The sequence below is a fragment of the Corvus hawaiiensis genome, chromosome 18 (genome assembly GCF_020740725.1).
Source record: "Corvus hawaiiensis isolate bCorHaw1 chromosome 18, bCorHaw1.pri.cur, whole genome shotgun sequence".
Classification (NCBI taxonomy): domain Eukaryota; kingdom Metazoa; phylum Chordata; class Aves; order Passeriformes; family Corvidae; genus Corvus; species Corvus hawaiiensis.
Genome location: NC_063230.1, coordinates 15,361,598 through 15,383,363, shown reverse-complemented (window position 1 = coordinate 15,383,363; position 21,766 = coordinate 15,361,598). Strand labels below are relative to the sequence as shown.

The following is a 21,766-nucleotide window of genomic DNA, read 5'->3' as shown; positions in this document are numbered from 1 at the left end:
CTTTCTTCAGTCTACATCTTCTGTACTTACTGCCATATGTTATTGTGTCATGTTCTGGTTTCCTGTTTGAGGCCTAACAGAAGTTTAAAATTTTGACTTGTACAAGTAATATTATTCACAGAGGAATGTAGTTTGTTTCACAATTGCCCTTATAATTTACAACTTGGAGTGGCACAATTCTAAAAATAATTTATAGTTTAAAATGCTGAATGGTCAAGCAGCAGACGCACCAACACAGCATTAAAAACAGCACAGGGCTGTGAAAATAGATTCTTTTGTGTGTTTATAGGAAAACAAACATTTTAAGCTTCCACATCTTTTCTGCTAAACCAAATTTGCATGAATTCCACAGGAGCCTCTATTATCTTCATTTGGTGAATGTTAAAAACTAAATCAGCTGAAGTATACTTAAGAAGTTCTCAATTACACCTACCACACATCAATTAATTACAGGCTATCAAGAGATGGAAAGTTGTCATAAGAAACAGTAGAATTTTTTTAATGAAGCTCAAAGTGAACTCTTTGTTTCCTATTCCACAAGACATACAGAGAAAGAAGCTGAAGACTCAATGCCATTTTGATTATAATAGTTTAAGAGGGACTATATGCAGGGTACTCTCAAAATGACACCTCGATTCCTACTTCACATTCTAGTCCGCCAGTAAAATAACTGCAAAATAACTGTTTGCTAAATCAGAGTTGCCCTTATTTATACAGGTATGATGTGATGTCAAGAAATTTGACATCACAGTTGTGCTATGACCTGTGCAGAGGTCACACAGCTTGCACAAGCGCAGCATGAGGAAATGACCCAACAAGAGGGAAATACAAAACTCCAAGTGAAATCTGAACTCTCATGGCCAGCAGACAGCAGTGTATTAACATTCACCAATTTGACTGGACAACCGGTGTTCAAGCATATGCAAGAACAGGGAAGAACAAGTGCTTCCATTATTTTTTTTTTTTTCTCTGCAAAAGTATTTTTCTATCAAAATAAATCTCCAGAACATACAAAAGTTAAGTTCTAGCTAAGGAGTCTACAAGACATCAGTCTGTTAAGATGCCAGGACCCTGTCATCCAGGACCAGGAGCCCTTACTTGGAGCGGGGCCGCTTCCTGCTGTTCCCAGGACTATTGCTGATGCGATACGCCGTGGGAACGCTTCTTTCATCTCTCCGTCGTTCTGGTGTGTGAGCCCTTCTCCGGGGTGACCTTGATCGTGACCTGAGCAGAGAAAAAACATTCAAAAGTTTGCTTTCTGCTACTTATTTCAAAACTTTTACTTCAGTGGAATTGTGCTTCACCAAATGCAAATACACCATCTTTCAAACACCTGTTTTATACCAACATGGTGCATTTAGGCTCCAAGACTTGTCAGCTATGTAAAAATTTCTTCCTTATCCAAGACATTTGAGATGAAGTTATCCATTGCTTGTCACTCCCAACAGGAGGCTAAAAAAAGAATTATTTTTTGGTCTTGTCTGTTACTGTACAACTTCTGTATTAGCTGATGGAAAAGTTTTCTTTTAGTCCAGCTACCTTTTGTGGCAACATAGTTTACTAACATTGGTATGCAGAAATCCAGTTTGGCTTGAAGCCTAGGATTGGCAGGCCCGACCTTGTATTCCAAAATTAGTGGTGTGTTTTTAGAACTGCTGCCTCAGAGAGATAAATACATGTTCTTGTTTGCAGTGCCTATCTAACACTGACAAGTCTGGGAAATATCCTGGATGCTGCAGAATAATCCTAGCACAGCCAATATTTTCACCAGTGTAAATGACCAACAACCCATTATCAGTGGTGTTTGGCACTAGCATTTTGACTTGAAATATTTCTCCTAGAAAAGTGAGAAGGAGATCAAGAAGGGTAAATAGAAAGCATGCCCAGTTAAGATCAGAGATCTTCAGATTCACACAATATAGGTAATACATACACACACACAAAATCCTGAGCCATTTCTGTTACACCTACAACATAAAAGCACAACTGAAAAGAAATGGTCACAATGGCAGGTAACTGTTGCAAATTAACCGCTTTGACACTTAAAAATCTGATCTTTACCAGGCCATTCAGAAGGACTAAAAGAAAGGAAAAAAACCAGAAGATTATAAAACTTGGGTTCGGTCAGACACCTTGATATTTTACCAGGATTTCCCTCAAAAGAGCTCCAGCAGTCAAATCTTTTCATTGCCCAAGCTGCCTGATAATTTTCCCGCTCTGTTTCTGCTGCCACTGATGAGCTGCTCAGACTCGGCTCTATGCTCAGTGTTGCTGTGGACGCTGTGAGTCTGTGATATGGAGGCACACACTTCACATTCAGACTAAAATGTCCTAGTTTTGGTATTAACTAGAATCCTGAAAAGGCTTAGTCCCTTAACCAAAAGCTAAACCTTAGTGAAACACACCTGTATGAACCAGCCTAAAAAAAAGTCCAAACAATCAGAAAGAAAAAGACATTAGCTTCATTTTTATGAACTGACATTTGTGGTTCTAAAGCATTCTTCCAATCACCAAATATTAAGAACTTTGGCCATTTGCTTCAAACAATTAAAAAACAGCTAATCAGTTTTACTGCAATATATAAATTATTAGTTTCATTAGACTGTAATTCCAGAAGGCACTTTATTCCTTTATGACTTATGCTTAGAAGGGTCCCAAAAGTTCAAAGGGTTATGAAGCTTGGCATGTCTCACTACACAAGTGGAATTAAAATTACGTGACTAGACACTGCCTCAGCAATAAGAAAATCACTTTTGGAGGAGAAAAAACCCCCACCCCCTAACAATCTTTTTTAACAAAGAACAGCTACTTCCAAGTCTACTAAATTCCTAATACGGGGGAAAAAATCTCACACAAACTCCCACACAGGTGCTCCCTATCCAAACTTATTGCAAAGTAACCTGTTAATAAAATATACCATTAATTACTGCTAATAATTAATTAACTGGATATATTATGTGCCTTAGTACTACTCTACTACTGAACAGTACAGTAAAACAGCAGTACTGAAAAGAAGGTCACACTTTCCATCTCTAGTTCAAAATGAACATCCAAAGTTCACCCAATCAAATCACAAAATCATTTGGTATGTAACAAGTGCCTCTGCTTCCCTTCCTCTCCTCTCACGCTCACAAACCAGTAGATATGTCTGTGGGTAGGAAACAGAGATTGAGGTGAACATCACTGTTGTTTACAGTCACACATGTGACCTGGAAGAGCCCACTGCCCACCCCAGGTACGACACCCAGCACCACTGCCAGAAACAGCTCAGACCTAATTCTTTAATGGTGCTTTGAAGCCAATGGGAAATAAAATCAGTAATTCAGCATTTACTACATGTGACTCTAAGATACTAAAAACTTTGTTTTCCAAGCCAGATTTAATAAATGTGCCTCATCTTTGATATCAAGTACTAATCTGTAATAACTAATTAACTCTTTGGAACTGACAGGTCTGTTCTGCAGTACCTTACAGAACTTTGGGACACAGTTTACTGTGTACATGACTTGTTTAATCTGTCATGTTGGTCTAGAATTAAAATTGTATGATACCAGGAGCTTTATAGGACTAATTTTGTTCCAGAAAATAACATGCATTTATACAGAGAATTGCTGTTAGCCCACCACATGCCACAATTAAACCAATATTATCTGGGCTCTCTATATAGCTATGATTTTTAAAATTTGTTTCTGTAAAATAGGTTCGGTTGTTAACCAGAGAAATGGATATGCAAAACATGCTTTGAATCAACTTCATGTTACTGGAACAGAATTTTTCAACTTTATTACTGCTGAAGATGCATAAGAAAGTATAAAAAATGCAACAGTATCAAAATTGTATCTTATCACTAAAGACTATTCTTAAACACAGCAGAGTCTCTAAACCTGCAAAAATAAATGATAAGCAAGTGATGTAAAGTGGTACACAAAGAAATATACTGCGAAGTTCACCCACAGGAATTCTAAGCATAATATTCATTTTGGAAAAAAAGAATAAGATGACAAACCAAAAAGGAAGAGCTTGCAAAGTATCCTGAACATCCCTTGAATAAAGAGCAAAGAATGTAACTGCAAATTTCGGTGTTTACCTACACTTCCCACGTTTTATCTCCCATTAACTTATCACAATAAGTTATATGATAAAGGTGATTTTGAACAGATTAAGATAAGGCAACAATACACCATTAGACCAGGAAATTCAAATAGTGCACAGATACTCAAAATAGGCTTGTTCCAAAGGAATTTAGCATCCCTGTCCACACAGTAATGACTGTCTCTAAGTGCCATCCACTTAATACAAGATGAACACATTAACATCCAGAAACAGTTTACACTTCATTCCAGGAGGGTATGGCTCTTTACATAACTGTTCTTTCAGCTGGAAGCTGTAATATCCAGTGCTTTGGGAAGCTATGAATAAAACACCGTTCTAGGTGAAGCTGAAGAATCCTGTTCTAGGGAAAACTGATGAGCAAAGAGATGTGAAACATGCCAAGCTTTGAATGAAGCAACACAATGCACTGAAATAATGTTATCTGAAAGAACACTAAAAATAAAAACAAATTTAAAAAAAAGAAAGACAAACCCCAGTAATATCTTCTACCTAGGCAACAACACCTGCTTTTTTTTGGCAATTACTAAGACAAGGCACTATTTTTGCCTAAACATTTGAGATTCAAAAGAAATCAGTATCTGACAGGGTTATGAATCAGCCTCCTGCTTTTGATTATTCTACAATTTTTCTGTTTCAGTAGCAAGAGCTCTAATTTTGGAAATACAGTATGTTAAGGCATAGCAAACACCTTCAATAAAGCACGCCTTCAATCATCACCATTTCTTGTACAAGGCCTTTCCTGTTCAGCTCTGGATTTTGTGAAGTTAAAACATGCAAAAGGTTTTCAGTGCAAAATCTGGTGCTGTTTTTCTGCATGATTTTAAAACTCAGTCAGCCAGCATCAAGCTTATTGGACTTCTGAGGTTTTAGAATTCAACAGCTCATCAAGAAAATACCTAACCAGATTTAATCAGGTGTTGTGGTGATTCATGATTTTCATGCTATTACGTGCCTGTCCTTTGATTTGTGCCAGGAGGCAAATTCAAGACAGCAAACACAGATTAGCTCCTGTAGATTACCTATTCTTGATGACTTTTGTGTGATTTTTTCATCAGCTGAACTGTGGCCACCAAAAAAAAAAAACCAACAAAAAAACCCCCACAAAACAAAACAATCAAAACCCTATCAAAAACACAATGACACTCTCCACCTTGTACCTGGTAAACCTCAGCAGACTGTTGTTTTTTCATTGGCAGAACCAAATGCAGACCTGTTGATTGGTACAAGTATTCAAGCCGCTATAAAGGACCAGATTAACTGCTCTCCCTGAAGTCATTAAAGACATATCTCAGTATACACCAAATTGAACTTGCAAGCTCCCATTAATCTTGTTACTGCCTGCTGCAAACTCAGGATGCAGGATTATCTTTATGCTATTGAGCAGCATACCCAAGTATTGCTAAGGGCCTTCTCGAATGATTCTTTGTCCTTAAGTACCACAGAGGACGCTTAATTTTTTTCTTAGCATTACTCTGATGTTTCTCCTTGGTTCTGCCATGTATCAGTACAAGTGTGGATAAATACATGCAGCATAGCTTGGATGAAGTGATATGGCTGGTTCAAGTGAAGATACATCTTGACAGGGAGTTGAAATGTTCAGTGATTCACCTGAGGAGGCTTTTCCCCAAGATATGATTAACTCTGAGAAGACCTGCATTCAATTCTTAAGCAAGGAAAGCTTCATTCAACATAATTCCCTTTAAATGCTGGTAAGCACAGAAAAGGAATGGCACACAGTATTTTGGAATGTGCCTTACAACACAGCATGTCATGACAACTTATTGTCAAAGGTCGTCAAATAAGCAGCATGTCAGACTGATCGTTTCAGTCCAAGTTATGCTCACTTAATTCCTGGCATCTCTGAATAGCAGAGATTTCTGCAGCGAAGTATTGTTCTTAAACTCAAAAATCAAGTATAAAGTAGTAAGTTGTAACATATTAACACTCCTATTAGTGTAGTAGTTAACACACTTCATTAAATAAAAAAAGCACAAGAAAATGAAAAGAAGTTTTGGCACAGTGTCGCCAGGGGCTAGAAGCTTTTTTCACTCTTGAGCCATAAGCAGAGACACAAAGAGGAAGTAGCGTATGGTTTCACATGCATTGCATACTTATACAGCTGTGGCAGTATTTATATGCAAAATTTGCTTGAACTACAAGCAACTTAAGTACCTGTAGCCTGATCCACAGAACGTACCCTCAAAGCCCTTCCTACTGACCACAGTAAGTGCACTGTGGCAGGGCATTCAGATATGACAAATTTTACAGACAGTAAACTTTGAAGGTGCTGAGACCCAAATATCTTTGAAAGAATTAACAGTATCAATAAACCACAATATACAGCACCTTATACCTGGATAATTAGCATAGCGTATTTAATCTTATTAATGATTAAGTACAGAGTTAACAGCACTGGGCTACATTCTTCTGTGGTCTCTCTCTCTTTCAACTCTGTTTTCACCCTTCTTGGATTCCTGTCATATCTCTCCTGAAATTCATCCATCATATTTTTTCACTTGCCACCCAACTGCTTTGTTTTCTTCTGAGCTTTGCTGCTCAACCACCCAGTTCTCTATCTCTATTTCTTATCTGAATATTGTCTAAGTTACTTTGCTCCAGTAACAGCCACAGATTTATCAGCAAGCTCTCTTATCATCACATTCCTACATATTACCACCAGATATTTCACAGAGCATCATGAAAAATTTACTGGTAAAAGTTTTGCACTATGTAATTAGAAATTAATGATTATTTCACTAAAATGATTTTCAAAATATCTGCCACATTTGATGTGTATGTGCCACATACCGCCTTCAAGGTGACTGTAACCTTAGCAATGTGTATAAAAACACCTATGTAATGGAAGAAGTGCAAAGATGTTTTAAGTGTTAACCCATACAGAACTCTAAAGAATATTTGGTTTCCAAACCCACCTTGAATGCCTGACAGTCCTATAGGCAGTGGGAAGTGAGTGTTTTGCTTTTGAATGTGATCTAGACCTGGATTTAGATGATGAATGATACTTGAATGGTGATCGAGATCTTGACCGAGATCTTTTCTTGTGCTTTTTTCTTTTCTTTTCCTTTTCTTCATCCCTAGGAGGATCTCTGCTTCTGCTTGAAGGCCTTTCTGCTTGCTTAACTTCTAAGGTGGGTAAAGTTCTGACTGCAGTCACAGGACATGGTATACTACTGACACTCTGAAAGCAAAGATAAAAAAAGAACAGTGTTCAGTTTCCTAAGTTAGTCGTGTTGCATTGGGATTATGCAAAGTGTGCCGAAGTAAGGCTGACATCTTCAAACACATGCATCCAGCTGAATTTAATGGAGGCCTGTACAGTTCCCCAAAGATACATATTCAAGTTGGTATATGCACACTAAGACTGTCAGCTTAACCAGGATACAGTTCTGAAGTTTTCATCTTTAGTTTTTAGAAGAAACGTGCTCTAAAAAAATGGGTACTATCAGGTATCTTTTAGTCTAGTCCCATGTTTTACTTAGAACAGGACAAACCTGGAAATACAATCAGGAACTACCGGCATTCAAAGCTAAGTTTTAGTGTCACTTTCCTCCATGAACTGTGCTGTTTGGATGACAACTTCAAGAAAAACAGCAAAATGAACCAGTGCTGATAGAAATCATGCCCGAACTTTGCAAAATAAATGTCTTAAATGTAAAGGATTGGGATGATCACAAACATTATTAATCTCAAAGACAGAACAGGTCCATGCACATTTAATGTTCAGTGAGTAATTCCAGCTGCAGGAGGTGAAGCAAAATCATACCACAACATTTTCAAATTATCAGCTTGAACCCCAGAGAATTCTGCTCAAAGCCTTGTTTAGAACAATTCAAGCCAGGCACTACAGATATGCTCCTCATTTCAAAGCCTGTCATTCCCCCAGCTGCCATTTCAAGGCAACTGGAGAAATCAGTTTCCCTGTCATAATTTCTGCTCCACCTGGTCTGACGCTTTCACTGTTTGCTGCAAGGATACTTACCATGACTGGAATAAAAAGTAATACATTAAAACCTGAAATAACCAAATTAGAAACAGGTGATCTTTTCCTTTCTTTTTACCCTTCTCCTACCATGAATACATAAAGACAGTAACTGACCACATTTGAATAATCAAAAAGGTAGCTCTGCTTCAAGTTAGAGACGTGACACTTTTTCATGCTTTAACTGATAACTGCTATCACAATATTCAGAAAACCAGCAACAAAGCAGTACTAAAGTAGCTTGCTTCAAAGATTATAAACATTGTATGGCATGATCATTTGAGTGACTGGTTTACCAGAGGCCTATTTCCAATTTCACAAACTCCACGTGAGTAACTGCAGACGCCTCACAGACTCCTCATCTCCGGTTTCCTAAGAGGCCACCAGAGTTGACTTTCATTCCTTTGACAACATTATTCATCTCTTTATACAGTACCTGAGCCTTTGCTTTGAACTCTACTGAATATGAAATATCCCAGTCTGCCTTGAAGTAGTCACCTCTCATAGCTTGAAACGAAAAAGCTGTAGGCAAAAAGTAGTGTTAAGAGGAAAACAAGAGAGGGGAGAAAAACCCAATGGTTTTCAGTGCTCGGGTTCATTTGGCCACATAAAACACAAGCTCCCCTATGACTGCCAAGAAGGAAGTTAATAAATGAATGACACATTTATCTCAGCCACCTGAATGAAGAACCACACAACGCTAAGCCCAATTATGTTTCCACCAAAACCATCCACTGCTGACACTGGGCTCTCCTTGACTTTCAGCAAGCTGACACTAAGGAGTGACAGCGCTGTCCAGATTGCTGGGAAACACAGATGCAGGCTGGCTGGCTGGTGGATTCAAACACCACTGCTTCAAGCTACTGATGAATTACATCTGCAGAGCCATACTGAAGTAACTTTATCTACCCCCGGGTGAAATAAGCAGGTTCCTCAGTGAAATACAACAGGTAACACACAGGGAGAAGCCACCCACCCATCCACCACTGTGCCCAGGTGCTCTGGTGACAGATGTCATGTCCTTATGACAATAGCCTGAACAAATGGACTGCTTCCCTCAGTGGCAACTCTAGTTGCCTTCAAGAAAAACAGCACCAGCAAAATGACTTGACTCACCACCAGAGCAGAATACAGAGCTCAGTGACAGCAGCCAGCAAATTGCTAGGCCACAAATAAAATTTCTAGGTGTATAACTATTTGGAAAGAAATAAACTGTCTTGGAAAATAAGGTAATGGGAACTGAAATTGGAGGCATGAATGCAGAAAAGAATAATTAAAAAAAAAATAACAGTAAGCACAGAACTGGGAGATTACAAAGCACTCTGCTTCAACAGATCAGGCTCTGCCAATATGCAGACCAGTAGAACAGTTTTGGAAAGCATGGAAACAAATCTGTTACCTGATGAATTTTATTATGCATCTCAAGGGATGAGAGATTTACATTGTCGGAGAGCTCTTCTAAGAAGTTAAACTGCAAACATTCAGATAGCATTCACTGAATCTCACTTCTTTGTCCGTTTTGGGTAACAGCACAATTTTTTGGCCTTTACTAAATGCTAGTGTCAGACAAATTCACTGGCAGAGCTGTTCTTCAGCATTTTATTTGCATGACTGAAGCAAATCTGACCAAAGTAATGCCAAAACATGGTTCAACAACTCTTGTTTAGCAGGAAAGGATTAGGAAAGAGCTCTGCAAATAGGGAGAATTTATAGCTATATGAGAACAGAAATGAGTACTTTGGTTCATATAAGTCATTTGCATATTTCCAATATTCATAAGCCCAGAACACACATTATTTATTTCTGGGGTTACCCTACTTAATCAATACACAAAGCCAAAATTAGAAATGAACCAAAATGTGCTTACTGCAACAGAGCAAAACACAAGCACTGTGTCTGGCTCAAACAAAATCAACTGGCAAAAGACACTATCAATAATATTACAAACAGCTAATATTTCTTTTACAGCAATTGGAATCCTATGTTAGATCAAAACTGCAAAGAGTGAACAATGTCAGAACTGTAAAGAGTTAATCAACAATTCTATTACTTCACTAAAATCCAAAAATACTTCAGATTCTTTTCTACCACTGTATCTTTTTTACTAGAAGTTCACCAAAGTTTATGGTGAAGTATTGCCTGGCTGAGAATTAATAAGCAACTGTCTACCAGCAATGGAAGTGTATTATTTTTGTATTCATTGCTCTGTGGAACAAAGCAAGCAGTTACTTCTATTTAGCAGTTTGACAGTCCTAGTATTAATAAACTGGCCCAAAATATTAATTTGAAGAGATAAAAGTGTTTCCTATGGAGTTAAGTTCCTACAGAATTTGTTCTATAGGAACACAAAGACTCAACAGTTTCATCTGGGTTACTCTGCTGCACTAACAGCTATTAACAGTGCACTGACCACAGTATGGTCTTCAAAAACAGACAAAATTTTGACAGGCCAACTGCAAAGAAATTAGTGGCTGTGAATCTGTTTGCTGTGTGGATCAATATGCCTTTTTGTTTTGAACGCTTTGAAGACTAAAAATCAATGCATAAACACTCTTACCTCCTCACCTATCTTAATTAAAATGGCAGTTTTATTTATAAATATTTAGCTTTTCCCCCCCCGTTAAAAAAAGACTAAAGTATTTATGCTATAAGGAACTACAACTCTCATGTAGTTTTTGTTAGTAGGGTTATTGCAATAAAAAAAAAGTTCCAAATGCCAGCAAGTTATCCACTCCCCAAATGCCACATTAGTATGTGACATTTATGTTTTTCCTTTATCTTGCTTTTTCAAAAGGACAGATAGATTTACAAGCAAACCCAACCCCCTCTCCCATGCTAACCAGAAGATGTAGATACCTATAGTCTGAAAAAAAAGTAAAGAAAGAAGTGAATGGCTCTGAAATATTCTAAAGAATTTTTTTCTTCAAATACTTACTGGATGGTTTTGATTAGACAATTATATTTTGCTCAAAAATTAACAAAGAAAATGTGCAAACATAAAATGATGTTGTACATTGTTATTCCAAAGAGGCATGCAGGAATATCTACAGTCCATTGCTAAAAAAGTAGGATAAAATATAGCAATGTGAAAGACATACACTATCCACAGCTGTTGATAACCCTGTTATGCTTGACAAAACTAGAGGAGCATCTCATTTTTAAAACATGGCACACTTCTATTTCACTCGTAAACAGACTACTTTCCACAAGGAAAAAATAACTGTTACATATAGGACAAACATAAGGACAAGCCATCTACAGAAACAAATGATAAAATAGGGCTTCAAAACCTGGGAAGATGAAAGAGCCAAAAGAAGGAAAGTTTTGCTTTGTGCCACAGAATCTTTATATTCAGAGACGAAACACATGACATTTGGGACAAGCCATTAAAACAGCATCACTTTCAAACCATGTGCTTGTCTGGTTTTGCAACACAATGACTGTGGATTTCTCTTCTCATTTAAATCAGATACTAAGGTGTACACAGGTAACAGTTTGGGTATAACCACCTGGCTTTCACATGCCTATCAAAGCACTGTCACCACTAAAACATTTCTGACACAGAGTAAAATATGACATTTGCAGAATAATCCATGCCAAGCCTCACTACCAAGGATATATAATCTTATTTTTAAAATTTTGAATTAATTTAAATTATTTTGGAATGAGATTTGCATTTCAGATCATGAAACACCTTATTTTATTTAATAGTTTTCAAGTAAAAAAGGCAGTTCAATGAAGCACTCCATATAGCCTGGCATATTCCAGCTCAGCATAGAAGAACTGCAGTTGTTAAACTACAAGCTGTCTGCTGTTACAGGACAAGGAACCTACATTCATTGCAGAATGAAGGCGACTTCCCCTCAGTGACACTGACAGATGTGCCAAAGAGTCTATATAAACTCTACGTGTACCAAAAGTCTATACGAATTATAAATGTAAACACAAGAAGGGAAACATCATCCAGTTACTGTTTATTCACGTCCTGAACAAGGGCACAGACTTCACTGGCCACAGCATCGCTGGAAGCTAATCAGTTTTGGAAACTGAGATAAGCTCCATGCTTTCCAGTACTGGTTTGAGAATTATTACTGGTTTGAAATATTATGCGTAACTGGTCTGTTCTAATGCATGCAAGAATGCTAAGGAGCCATTTGTGAAAAGCTGTCCTGCTTCACTGCTCAAGATTTTTCAGCCTTTTGTTTCTCTTGCTTGATTTCACTTTAAAGAAAAATAGGAAGCCATATAAAAGAAGTAATTCGGCTATGGAAAACTCAGAACTGACTATTTTTAAGATTCAGCTGAAGCCAAAACAGCTTAGAAGTGTTCTGTTCTGTGGTATTGACTGTCCTTTACCTGCAGTTAGCAGAATCGATTTCATTCAAAGATGTAATGTACAATCAGTACCAGTGATCTTTTCAAGAAATACAAGGTATCAGGAAAATCTGACAGAGGTCACAAAAGCTTTGTGCATTTAATATATTTCTGCACATTGTGATAAACAGGTTTTCAGCACAAACGTACACTATATGTACACATAAATAGCATTACTAGTTTTTATACACTTATTAGGCTGGGGCAATGTAATGGAAATTATGCATCTCCCATAGATATTCTCAACTCCTCTTCATGCTTTACTATACAACTCAGTCATTACTCCATTTTTGAGACACATTTTAAGCTACAAAAAGCATGCCACTACATTAACTCTGACCAGTGCATATCAGTCTTTGTTTCCTGGGCTTCTCATTGGATGCTCCTACCCCCAAAACAAGAGATGAAATACATTTAGTGACATTTTTGGTGGACACAAATATTTAATTTTTTTCTTTGTTTTCTGATTAGTTTTCTGATTTAATTACCCCAATTAGTTCCATTGACCAAACTACAAAACCAAAATTACGTATCTTTCTCTCTCAAATTTTTAACATACTTTCTTTTTATTACAGCCATTGTAGTTATCTCCTGTTACTTCTGCAATCAGTGTTTTTAAATGCATCTTTTTGTTCCTGAAGCATGACTGAAAAAGCTTAAAAAAACAAACCAGTGCTACATATTTATTTACAAGCTGATTTAGACATCATAATGCACCATACTGGGTTCTCAGGGTATATAAAACAGAGGTTAACAAATCTGCAATATGATTTCACTCATCTTTCTCCAATACAATTTCTTGACTCAAATGGGCTGTTACAAATAGCCAAAGAAGGCAAGAAGAGAAAAAGGCAGACAGATTATTTGGAATGAATGGAAATGGACACTTTTTCGAATATGGCAAATGGAACAGCAGCTTGAGAAACATTCATGTCTCAAAATAAGCTTTTATCTGCAAAAGTCTATATGCATATATCTACGTAAGTGTGTCACTAAGCAAACCACACTTAGCAGGAATACTACTTCCAAAGACATTATGGCATTTTTGACTCATCGAAACAGTATAAGCACTTCCAATACAATAGCCAATTTTATTTTTAATAAGGAAGGCCACATCAGAAAACATTTAAATATACACCTGAAATTCTAAATAAACCCTTTAATAATGAAAGCACCTCCAAACCACTTCTATTGTTAAGAAACAGTGAAACTGGCTACTTTCTCAAATACACTGGAATTCTTTGTGTAAGAAAAAATAGATTCCTTCTCTGAAACTGTACTTCTGTGGAAGAAAAAGAAGTTTCTAGAAAATCAGTTTACTGAGAAGTGGGATAGGGCGTGGTTTTTTGTTGAGAACTTCATTAGCAAGTTCAGCTTAGAACTTCAGTAAGTTCAGATCTGAGTGAGAACATTCATCTGCTCTTCTGCAAGAGTCAGCTGTCACTGGTTATTTCAGGCATTCTCTTAAAGAAAAATATCAAAAGAACCTTAGCTTAGGAATACCTGTGTCCTTGACAAATTCCCTTGAGAAAAAGAGCAGAACTGCAAATGTGGGGAGTTTTGCATTGTCATTGTCTCTTTGCATTCACTTTTCAACATATAACTGAAAAGAAGTACTGAACACTCGCGTCAGGGAAAATTTGTTGGCAGTAGCAATGAGAAACCCAAACAGGATCTCTTTTGGGATGTGACCACACTTAATTCACATATCTGCTTCTCTCTGATGATATGGATCACCTAAACTGCAGGTATGTCTCTTTCAACTGTTCTCTTGAAAGTGTTTTGAGGGTTAAACCACGATTTATTCAGAAAAATTGAGAACTGGGCAATGAAATACTTGCTAGGTACTGGAATTCTTTCTGAGGGAAAGAAAACAATGGAAAGCCATGTCACTCTTTCTTGTAACCAGTCTGTGTCACAATCAACATCTAAAATTTTCCATCAGTATCCAGAGATGATGTTTTGCTTGAGTAGTGCGACCAAGAGTGATTTTACTGGCTTTTCTGGAAGCAAAATAATTCCAAACCCAGGAAACGGAGGGTCTACTTCCCAACAAAAATCTGTACTTGTAATGTACAGCAAAACCATCAATATACACATCAAATAAGTAAGTATCACAACTTAAGTAAGTCATCCCAATACTCTTGCAAGGTGAGCATTCCAACACTTGGATCACTAGTACAGAGTTAAAACATGGAAGCTCTTTTTCCTTTCTCTACCTGGCTAACTGACCTAGGAATTGTGCAGCATACTTTAATGTTCTTTAATGACAGTTCTTTAATGACAGATGAGAGACATATGTAAGATGATGGAAAAAGATTAACAGTGTTTAAAATTCAAATTTCTCCCCATTTAGAAAAGCTTCTATCTCTTCGGTCAAGTTCATAACACACTGTCAGATTCACATTCTAGAGGCAAGTTTCCTGCCAGTTTTATGGGAAAGAGAAATTTATTTCTTCCTTACCTCACTACTGAAGGAATTCTCTTCAATTTTCTCAGTTTCTGCCTCCACTAGAGGGTTTTTCAAGGTCTGCAAGAACAAGGCAGCTTTCCTCTTGCGCTCTGCTTGTAGCTGCTTCTCCTTTGATTCCTTGGAGGCCTGTGCAAGCTTCTCCCTTGCTGCAGCTGCTAATCTATCCTCCAGTTTCTGCTTTGCTAAGAAAGACAATTAAGCGTTTACAGTGAGCCATGCTTGGGGAACTCAGGCTTCCTTAAAACAAACACACATCCCGTCACCACAAACCAGCAAACAGCCCCTCCAGCCATTCTCAAGCCTTTCCAATACAGCCATTCGATGACACTATAAGGACATATCTGCTTGAAATTAAGACATTCCAAGCATCTTAATTCATAGAAATATCATTTGCTTGATGTAAAGTAGTAGAGGTGAAGTAAAAACTTCTAACTTAAAATGACAAGAAAATCCAATCCTGATTATTCAGGATACTTGTCCTTTTCTATTTATAAAAGCTACCTAAAGAAAGTAGCTTCGTAAACTCAGAAGCTTTTTCTTGTAAGTCTTAAAGTGATGCAAACTCTCCAGTTTGCTCTTTCCACCGATCTGATCTTCACAGTTTCCAGCCCTACTTAAATATATGTTAATACGTTTATAGAAAGACCTGCTGCAGAAATTTTCAGAAACTGTTTCATCATTGCTACAACCAACAGATTTTGTTGTGTGTATGTGATTACACGGAAAGAATAAGCCAATTGATTTAACTATGCACCTAACAGCTCCTTTGTGTAATGTTTTTCTTCTAACACTTCCATTTTTGTGTTCTGTATATGCACAAAACAGCTGGATTTTTTTGTTCAGTTGCAGAGGTTTTTCAACACACAGCTTCTTCTAAGTGTGTTTTACACTTCATTTTTATTATCATACAAAATATTTCATATTTGCTTTAGATATGTAACACTGCAGCATACTTTGTGCTGCTGCAGTTTACAAAGGAACTACTACTTAGAAGCAAAAAACCACCATTTGAAAATGAAAAATTAATTCCTGTAGCATACTCAAAATTGCGAGAAGTACTAAGTTTTTAAGCTTAGTAAATACTGACAGAATATCCACTTTAATAAGCACACTCTGCTGTCAAACAGCCTTGGGGAGGAATGGGTGAACTGGATTCTTTCAAACCATCATTCCATTCAAATTCACACAGCATGCCCTTCTGCCCTTACGCACATTAACACAGAACAGGAAAAACCCATACAAAGATTTAATGGCATTGCATTATAAGAGCAACAAAACATGAAGAAGGCAATATTAGTCTATATGGGAGTGCTATATAAATGAAAAATAGCTTGAAGCAATTCACTGTTCTCTGAAGAAAACGAGAAACAGGTATGTCTTTGCTGGGCTTTGTTAATGCAATCTGGAAACTACAAAGTCAGTGCTTTACTAGAAGGTTGTAATGGAAAACCAATATAAAATTCAGAAAGATCAGGCACTAGGACAAAGCACTCAACCACTCCAGTGTGTTGTAAATTTGATTTAGTCTCAGCAACCAATGAAGATTTCATTCTTAAAAATAAGGAGGAAACTGTGGGAAGAGAATTCTGATTCCTGTTAACATGACACAGATTCAAAACACCTAAAATGTCACACATGGCAGTTTTGCAGTCCGCGTGAGAGACTCATTTTGTTTTCAGCGCCACATGGAATACCTTGTTTAGCTTCCAACTCCTCCTGTGTAAGTTGAGGCTTTTTCTCTTCAGGAGCAGTACAAGGAGTGGTAACTGCTGGAGTATGGTTTGATGCACTGTTAGCATTCTCTTGGCCTTCCTTTCCCTCCTCTTCCTCCTCATCACTGTCATCATCTAATTTAACACGGTTTTTCTCCAAAGGAAGAAGGTCGTTTTCTTTGGCCTTGATCGCAAAGCTTATTGGAGCAAAGGATGCTGTGAATGAATGGGTAAGATGTCACACATCACCAGACTACAGTAGAAGGCAGGTTCAATTTCCTGACTTTCCCCATTACTCCTGCAGAATACACCACAAAAAAAAGGAACTTGCATCATCCAGTAACGCTAATTATTTTGGTGAAAAGGACAACATAATCCTTTTTTCTCTCTGTGTTTTTTAACAAAGGTTGGAAACTTCATTTTCTGTAAAGATCTCCAAAAAAAAAAAAAAATACAGCATTAATCTCGAACCCATTTATCCAAAATGACACTTCTAAGAATAAAGAATGGAATTTCTCACTACCTAGTACCACATGGTCTGCTCCAATACTCATCTTCCTCAGGATACCTTCTGCATATATATCTTATGAGATTGCAATTAGGGAAATTTAAATAGAGTAATTAAATTACATACCAAGGTTTATAAAATACAAGCTTTGATTCTGGTAATCCTGGGGTAAGGAAATACGCTCAGAAACAAAGAACTCCAGAATTCCAAGAGAAGAGGTAACGGTGATTTTCCAACTTCTTCATGGAATAGAACAAATCCTAAAATGGGATTTTACTTCCTCAGAGGCAGAAGAAAAATCTAGTATGGATGTTATGTCTGTCTTGGAGGCAAGTACTGTATTTGGGTTACAATGAAGTGGGATTTGTACCATATTAGAGGAAATGAAAATAAGTTTATAGGAATCAGATTGTCACAAAATGACTCACTGGTTATATTACATCATGTAAATTTGAGCAAATTACTACTATTAAAGTACGGGCTCCAGTTTGCCACTTATTAATAGCAGAACAACAGAAATAACCTCATTTCATTGTGTATCTTGCATTGCTTAACAGGGCATCTTTGAAGGCAGAGAAGATTATTCCTTCCTCAGGGAAGCTACTTGGGCTGCCCAGAGAAGAAACTGCAGAGTCTGGACAGTATGACAACCACAGCAAAGAGCCCGGTGTTTGCTGGTTGTAGAGGAAATGGGATCGCAGTGAGAAGAAGGAAGAGAGAATTCCAAGGGACCACAGGGTGTAGATAAACTTATCAGCAATTAAGTAAGCCACTAAGGTGGCAAGAAGGAAGTTTCCATCCATGGAAGTCCAGTTATAGAGTGCTTTTTCTGTTTTATTTTTTTTTTCAGTGGCTTTCAGTTCTAGTTAAAAGATACACATTTTTACTTTTTACTGAAAATAAGAACTTTTAATGTATCTTTTCCTGATAGGCCAATAAATCAGTTCCCAGATATAAACAATCACTTCTCCAAATCAGAACACAAATAGTGTGCTAGCTGGCTTTCTCTGAGTGGCTTCCAGAGAGATCTTCCCATTCTGCCCCTCTGCTGCTATGACTGCAAGAGTAAAAACATTCCATTTAGACATGAAAGACATTTTCTTCCAGCATGACTAATGTCCAACATGGGAAGAATGGGCAACAAGCCTCGAGTACTTCCTCCACATGTATCCTTTCAAGTAAGGCCACTGCTTTTATTCAGAACAAATGACTTCTCTTTTGCACAAAGCTTGTAACTGTCAAGTTGAAAATGACAAAAATAAGATTTTACTGGCGTCACTGATGAAAGCCTTCAACTTTGCACAAAACTGAAGTAAAACAATTTATTGTGTCAGACCACAAATACCTGATAGTCTGATAAGAAAGAAATATGAAATCAATCAAATAACTTATTTCAGACCTTTTTTGATGCTTTCAGTGAAAACATATTTTTCGCATTATGAAATTCTTTTCCCTAATTTCCCCTGCCTTCCTTTTTTTAATTTATGCATATGTTACCAAATATTTTCATGCCCAATAAATTATGTTACCATACCTTTCACCAGTTTACCATCACCGACAGCTTTAGGAGGAACAACATCCTTTTTAGTTCCTGGAACTCCCCTAGCACTCGGCTCAGATGCATCTTCAGGTGCATGTTCATCTACAAATTGAGTCTCACTCGGTGTATCACTGGCAGTGTCTGCTGGAACATCTTCAGAGGAAGACACTCCCTTTTCAAAAGAAAGGAGCAGAATTACAAACAAGATAGTTATGAAATCATTAATACAATGTCTGTGGAGCTGCAATTTTGTCAGCCATTTGAAAAATCACTTTATCAGCTAATCACACAACAGCTAGTTTTATATCACTCAGCACTCATGACCATAATTCTGCCTCATGTAAACCCACAGGCCATAAAACCTACAGACCTACAGTAAGACCACATTGTTATTTTACAGCAAATAAAATGTTCTTCAGCTGATATGCTTTTGCCAAAAACTGCTCTAAAATTATAGTTTTAAAATTAGACCCTAGAAGCATGTACTTCTTTTCTATATTTATTTAGGTCTTGATCCCCAGGGTTCCGAAGCAAATCCACTAAAGTCATTTCCCAGGGATAGGGTGAAAACTTATGACATGTTTTTCCTCATGTACAATTGCATGTAACTTCTTTGCAGAATCAGATTTTACAGGAATCAACATAAGTTAATGTTTGATTTGTTGCAACATTCTGCTGAAGGACATTGGGCCTAGTAATGTTTTTTGATACAATACAGATGTGCTGAGATCTTCAAGGAAGTACGGAATTACTGGTTCTACCATTACATAACTGAATCATTCAGGATGATCTCTGAACTCCTATACCTCTGAACAGTATAGAGATTTCAAGAATGATATTATAGAACATTCAAAGTATTTACATGGTGAGTCCTGCGATAACATTAAGTAATTTAACATTGAAATGTGCATTTTTCAATTGAGAGTTTGGTTGCTCTGGTTGTTGTTAAGCATATGTGACGTTCAAACTGAGGCATTGATCAGATCTTCCCTGCAGCCACTCCCTGACCAACAGAACTGATTTCTGAAAGTCCTCGAAGGGGAAAAGCACAATGAAGTAAGCACTTCATCCTGTATTTATTGAAGTCAGTAGTACAGTTTCTTATTAATTTTAATGGCCAGAAAAAAAGCATCAGTTCCATTAGTTGCCTATACATATATTACTAGAGCATAAAGATAAAATCGAAATCAGTATTCTAAAAAATTGAAGAGAATGGCATTATCTACAAAGCCATGCAGTACAAAAATATGCATTGCTACGCTTGACCTCAAGGGACTTCAACTGGTTTCAGTTCCTTTTTAGCTGTACTCATTTGAACACTTAAAATGAATCTTTTATTATTATGCTTCAGTTAGTGTACAATTTCCCCCCAAATATATGTTAACAAGTCCATATTAATTATGTAAGTATTATGAATTCAATCCACTGGTTTGCAAATAAGACATTCTAGAACAACAGTCAGCATTGTGGCACAGGACAATTCTGCTTGTAATTTAACAGCTGAGTAAGATCACGTTTACCACAGCTTATATTTAGAAATAGTGTTTTCAAAACATTTTTTCACTATTAAAACAAAACATCAGACACAAGTGTTCCAAACAGCAACCATTATTGAATTTCTTCATTTTCCACAAAGCAATTCCGAGGAGTTTACCCACAGGCCTACCTTCTTCAGTTTAAGGCTCCCCAATCTAAGCCTTGAGATGACAAATGACATAGGGCCTAAAAAAAAAATAGCTCTTTCCCATGAAAAGTTAACATCAGATAATGTAGTTCTGATATTATTTGCAATTTTCTTTTCAGTAAGAGAACAATCTAATTAGCTAAATTAGCTAACATGAGAATAGTTAAAAACATGGATGCCAAGTCTGGCTACCACCTTCTAATAACATGGACTAGAAGAAGCAAAGCAAGTAGGAAACTGCTGTGAGATTCTGAAGCTCTAGTATTGTTGCAGTCATGACTGGACTCTAACAAAATCTCCCTCAGAAAAACGCACGTCAGAAAGCTACTCCAGCCTCTGTGCTACTGTTGTACAAAGAACGACGAGGCATATGGGAAGGTATGGGTGTTAAAAGCCATAGCTAACCTTTCTGACAGCAGAATACTAATCACAATCCTACAAAGCTCTAAACCTCCGCAAAGCATATATTCCCTCATATAGAAAGCCAGAAGATTTTCAGGTTGTCATTTTGTATTACAACCACAGTGGAGCGGCTTATAGTAAAAAGCAAGAATTAAGTATCACACCACCTCACAGATGCTTACTTAAATGCCATACAAAACTAAAAAACAACAACAAAAAAGCATTCACATCCTTTGCTGATCAATTTGTCTCTAATTCAGCATTCCATTTTTAAAATGTCTCATGGTAACACAACTGATAAGTCCTTTTCTCACATTTACTGCATTTTTAATAGAAGCATATACAAACACACATGTACCTGGCAGTTGTCACCGCTCTCTTTTTGAAGGAAGAACTGTTTTTTAAATTCATAATAAGCATTATACTGGTGCCATGGTTGCAGGAATTCAAACCTTTTAAAAGAAAACTGAATATGTGAAAATGCACATGAACATAGTTAATACTAACAATTCCTCATCACCTAATCTCCTCTAGCAAATGGAATGTTATTTGATGCTTGAAAGCACGCTTACTTATGCCTAAACTTCAGAGGATACACATTCAGAGTATGCTTGCTAGAGACATTTTTGACAGGTTGTTTGATAATTTGGGCAATTATGCTTTCCCATTGCCTTTAAGTAGGTCCCTAAGTTTCAATTAAACAAACAGGATAGTACTTCCCAAAACCTGCATGTCCTGTAATTTAATATTATATAAAATTAAAACCTTAACTTTTGAAATAGCAGTTTAAATAACATTTTCTCTTACCTGAGATCATTCTTGGCACGAACACTCGTTTCAAATTTTACCCCATTCCTAGCAACATACTCAGCTAGCTTGTCAATGACAGGTTGGATATCTGGAGGTGGAGGTATAATGGCAACCACTGGAGTAATTGTGCTGAAAACATCAAGAGTAAAT

The 21,766-nt window shown here is 37.1% G+C and overlaps 1 protein-coding gene across 4 annotated transcripts in view; it reads right to left on the bottom strand.

Annotated features, from left to right (window-relative positions):
- LOC125335117 (splicing factor SWAP) overlaps positions 1–21,766 on the bottom strand; it is a 38,600-nt gene that overhangs the window by 4,335 nt on the left and 12,499 nt on the right. For 3 of the 4 annotated variants that reach the window (XM_048322432.1, XM_048322433.1, XM_048322434.1), the window contains 7 exons: positions 21,614–21,745; positions 21,165–21,258; positions 18,715–18,892; positions 16,655–16,888; positions 14,952–15,142; positions 7,047–7,312; positions 1,099–1,224 (listed from right to left, as the gene is read on the bottom strand). In XM_048322432.1, coding sequence (XP_048178389.1) covers positions 1,099–1,224; positions 7,047–7,312; positions 14,952–15,142; positions 16,655–16,888; positions 18,715–18,892; positions 21,165–21,258; positions 21,614–21,745 — 1,221 coding nt within the window. Of the gene's footprint in view, positions 1–1,098; positions 1,225–2,132; positions 2,289–7,046; positions 7,313–14,951; positions 15,143–16,654; positions 16,889–18,714; positions 18,893–21,164; positions 21,259–21,613; positions 21,746–21,766 lie in introns of all 4 variants that reach the window. The other variant, XM_048322435.1, reaches the window with a different exon arrangement.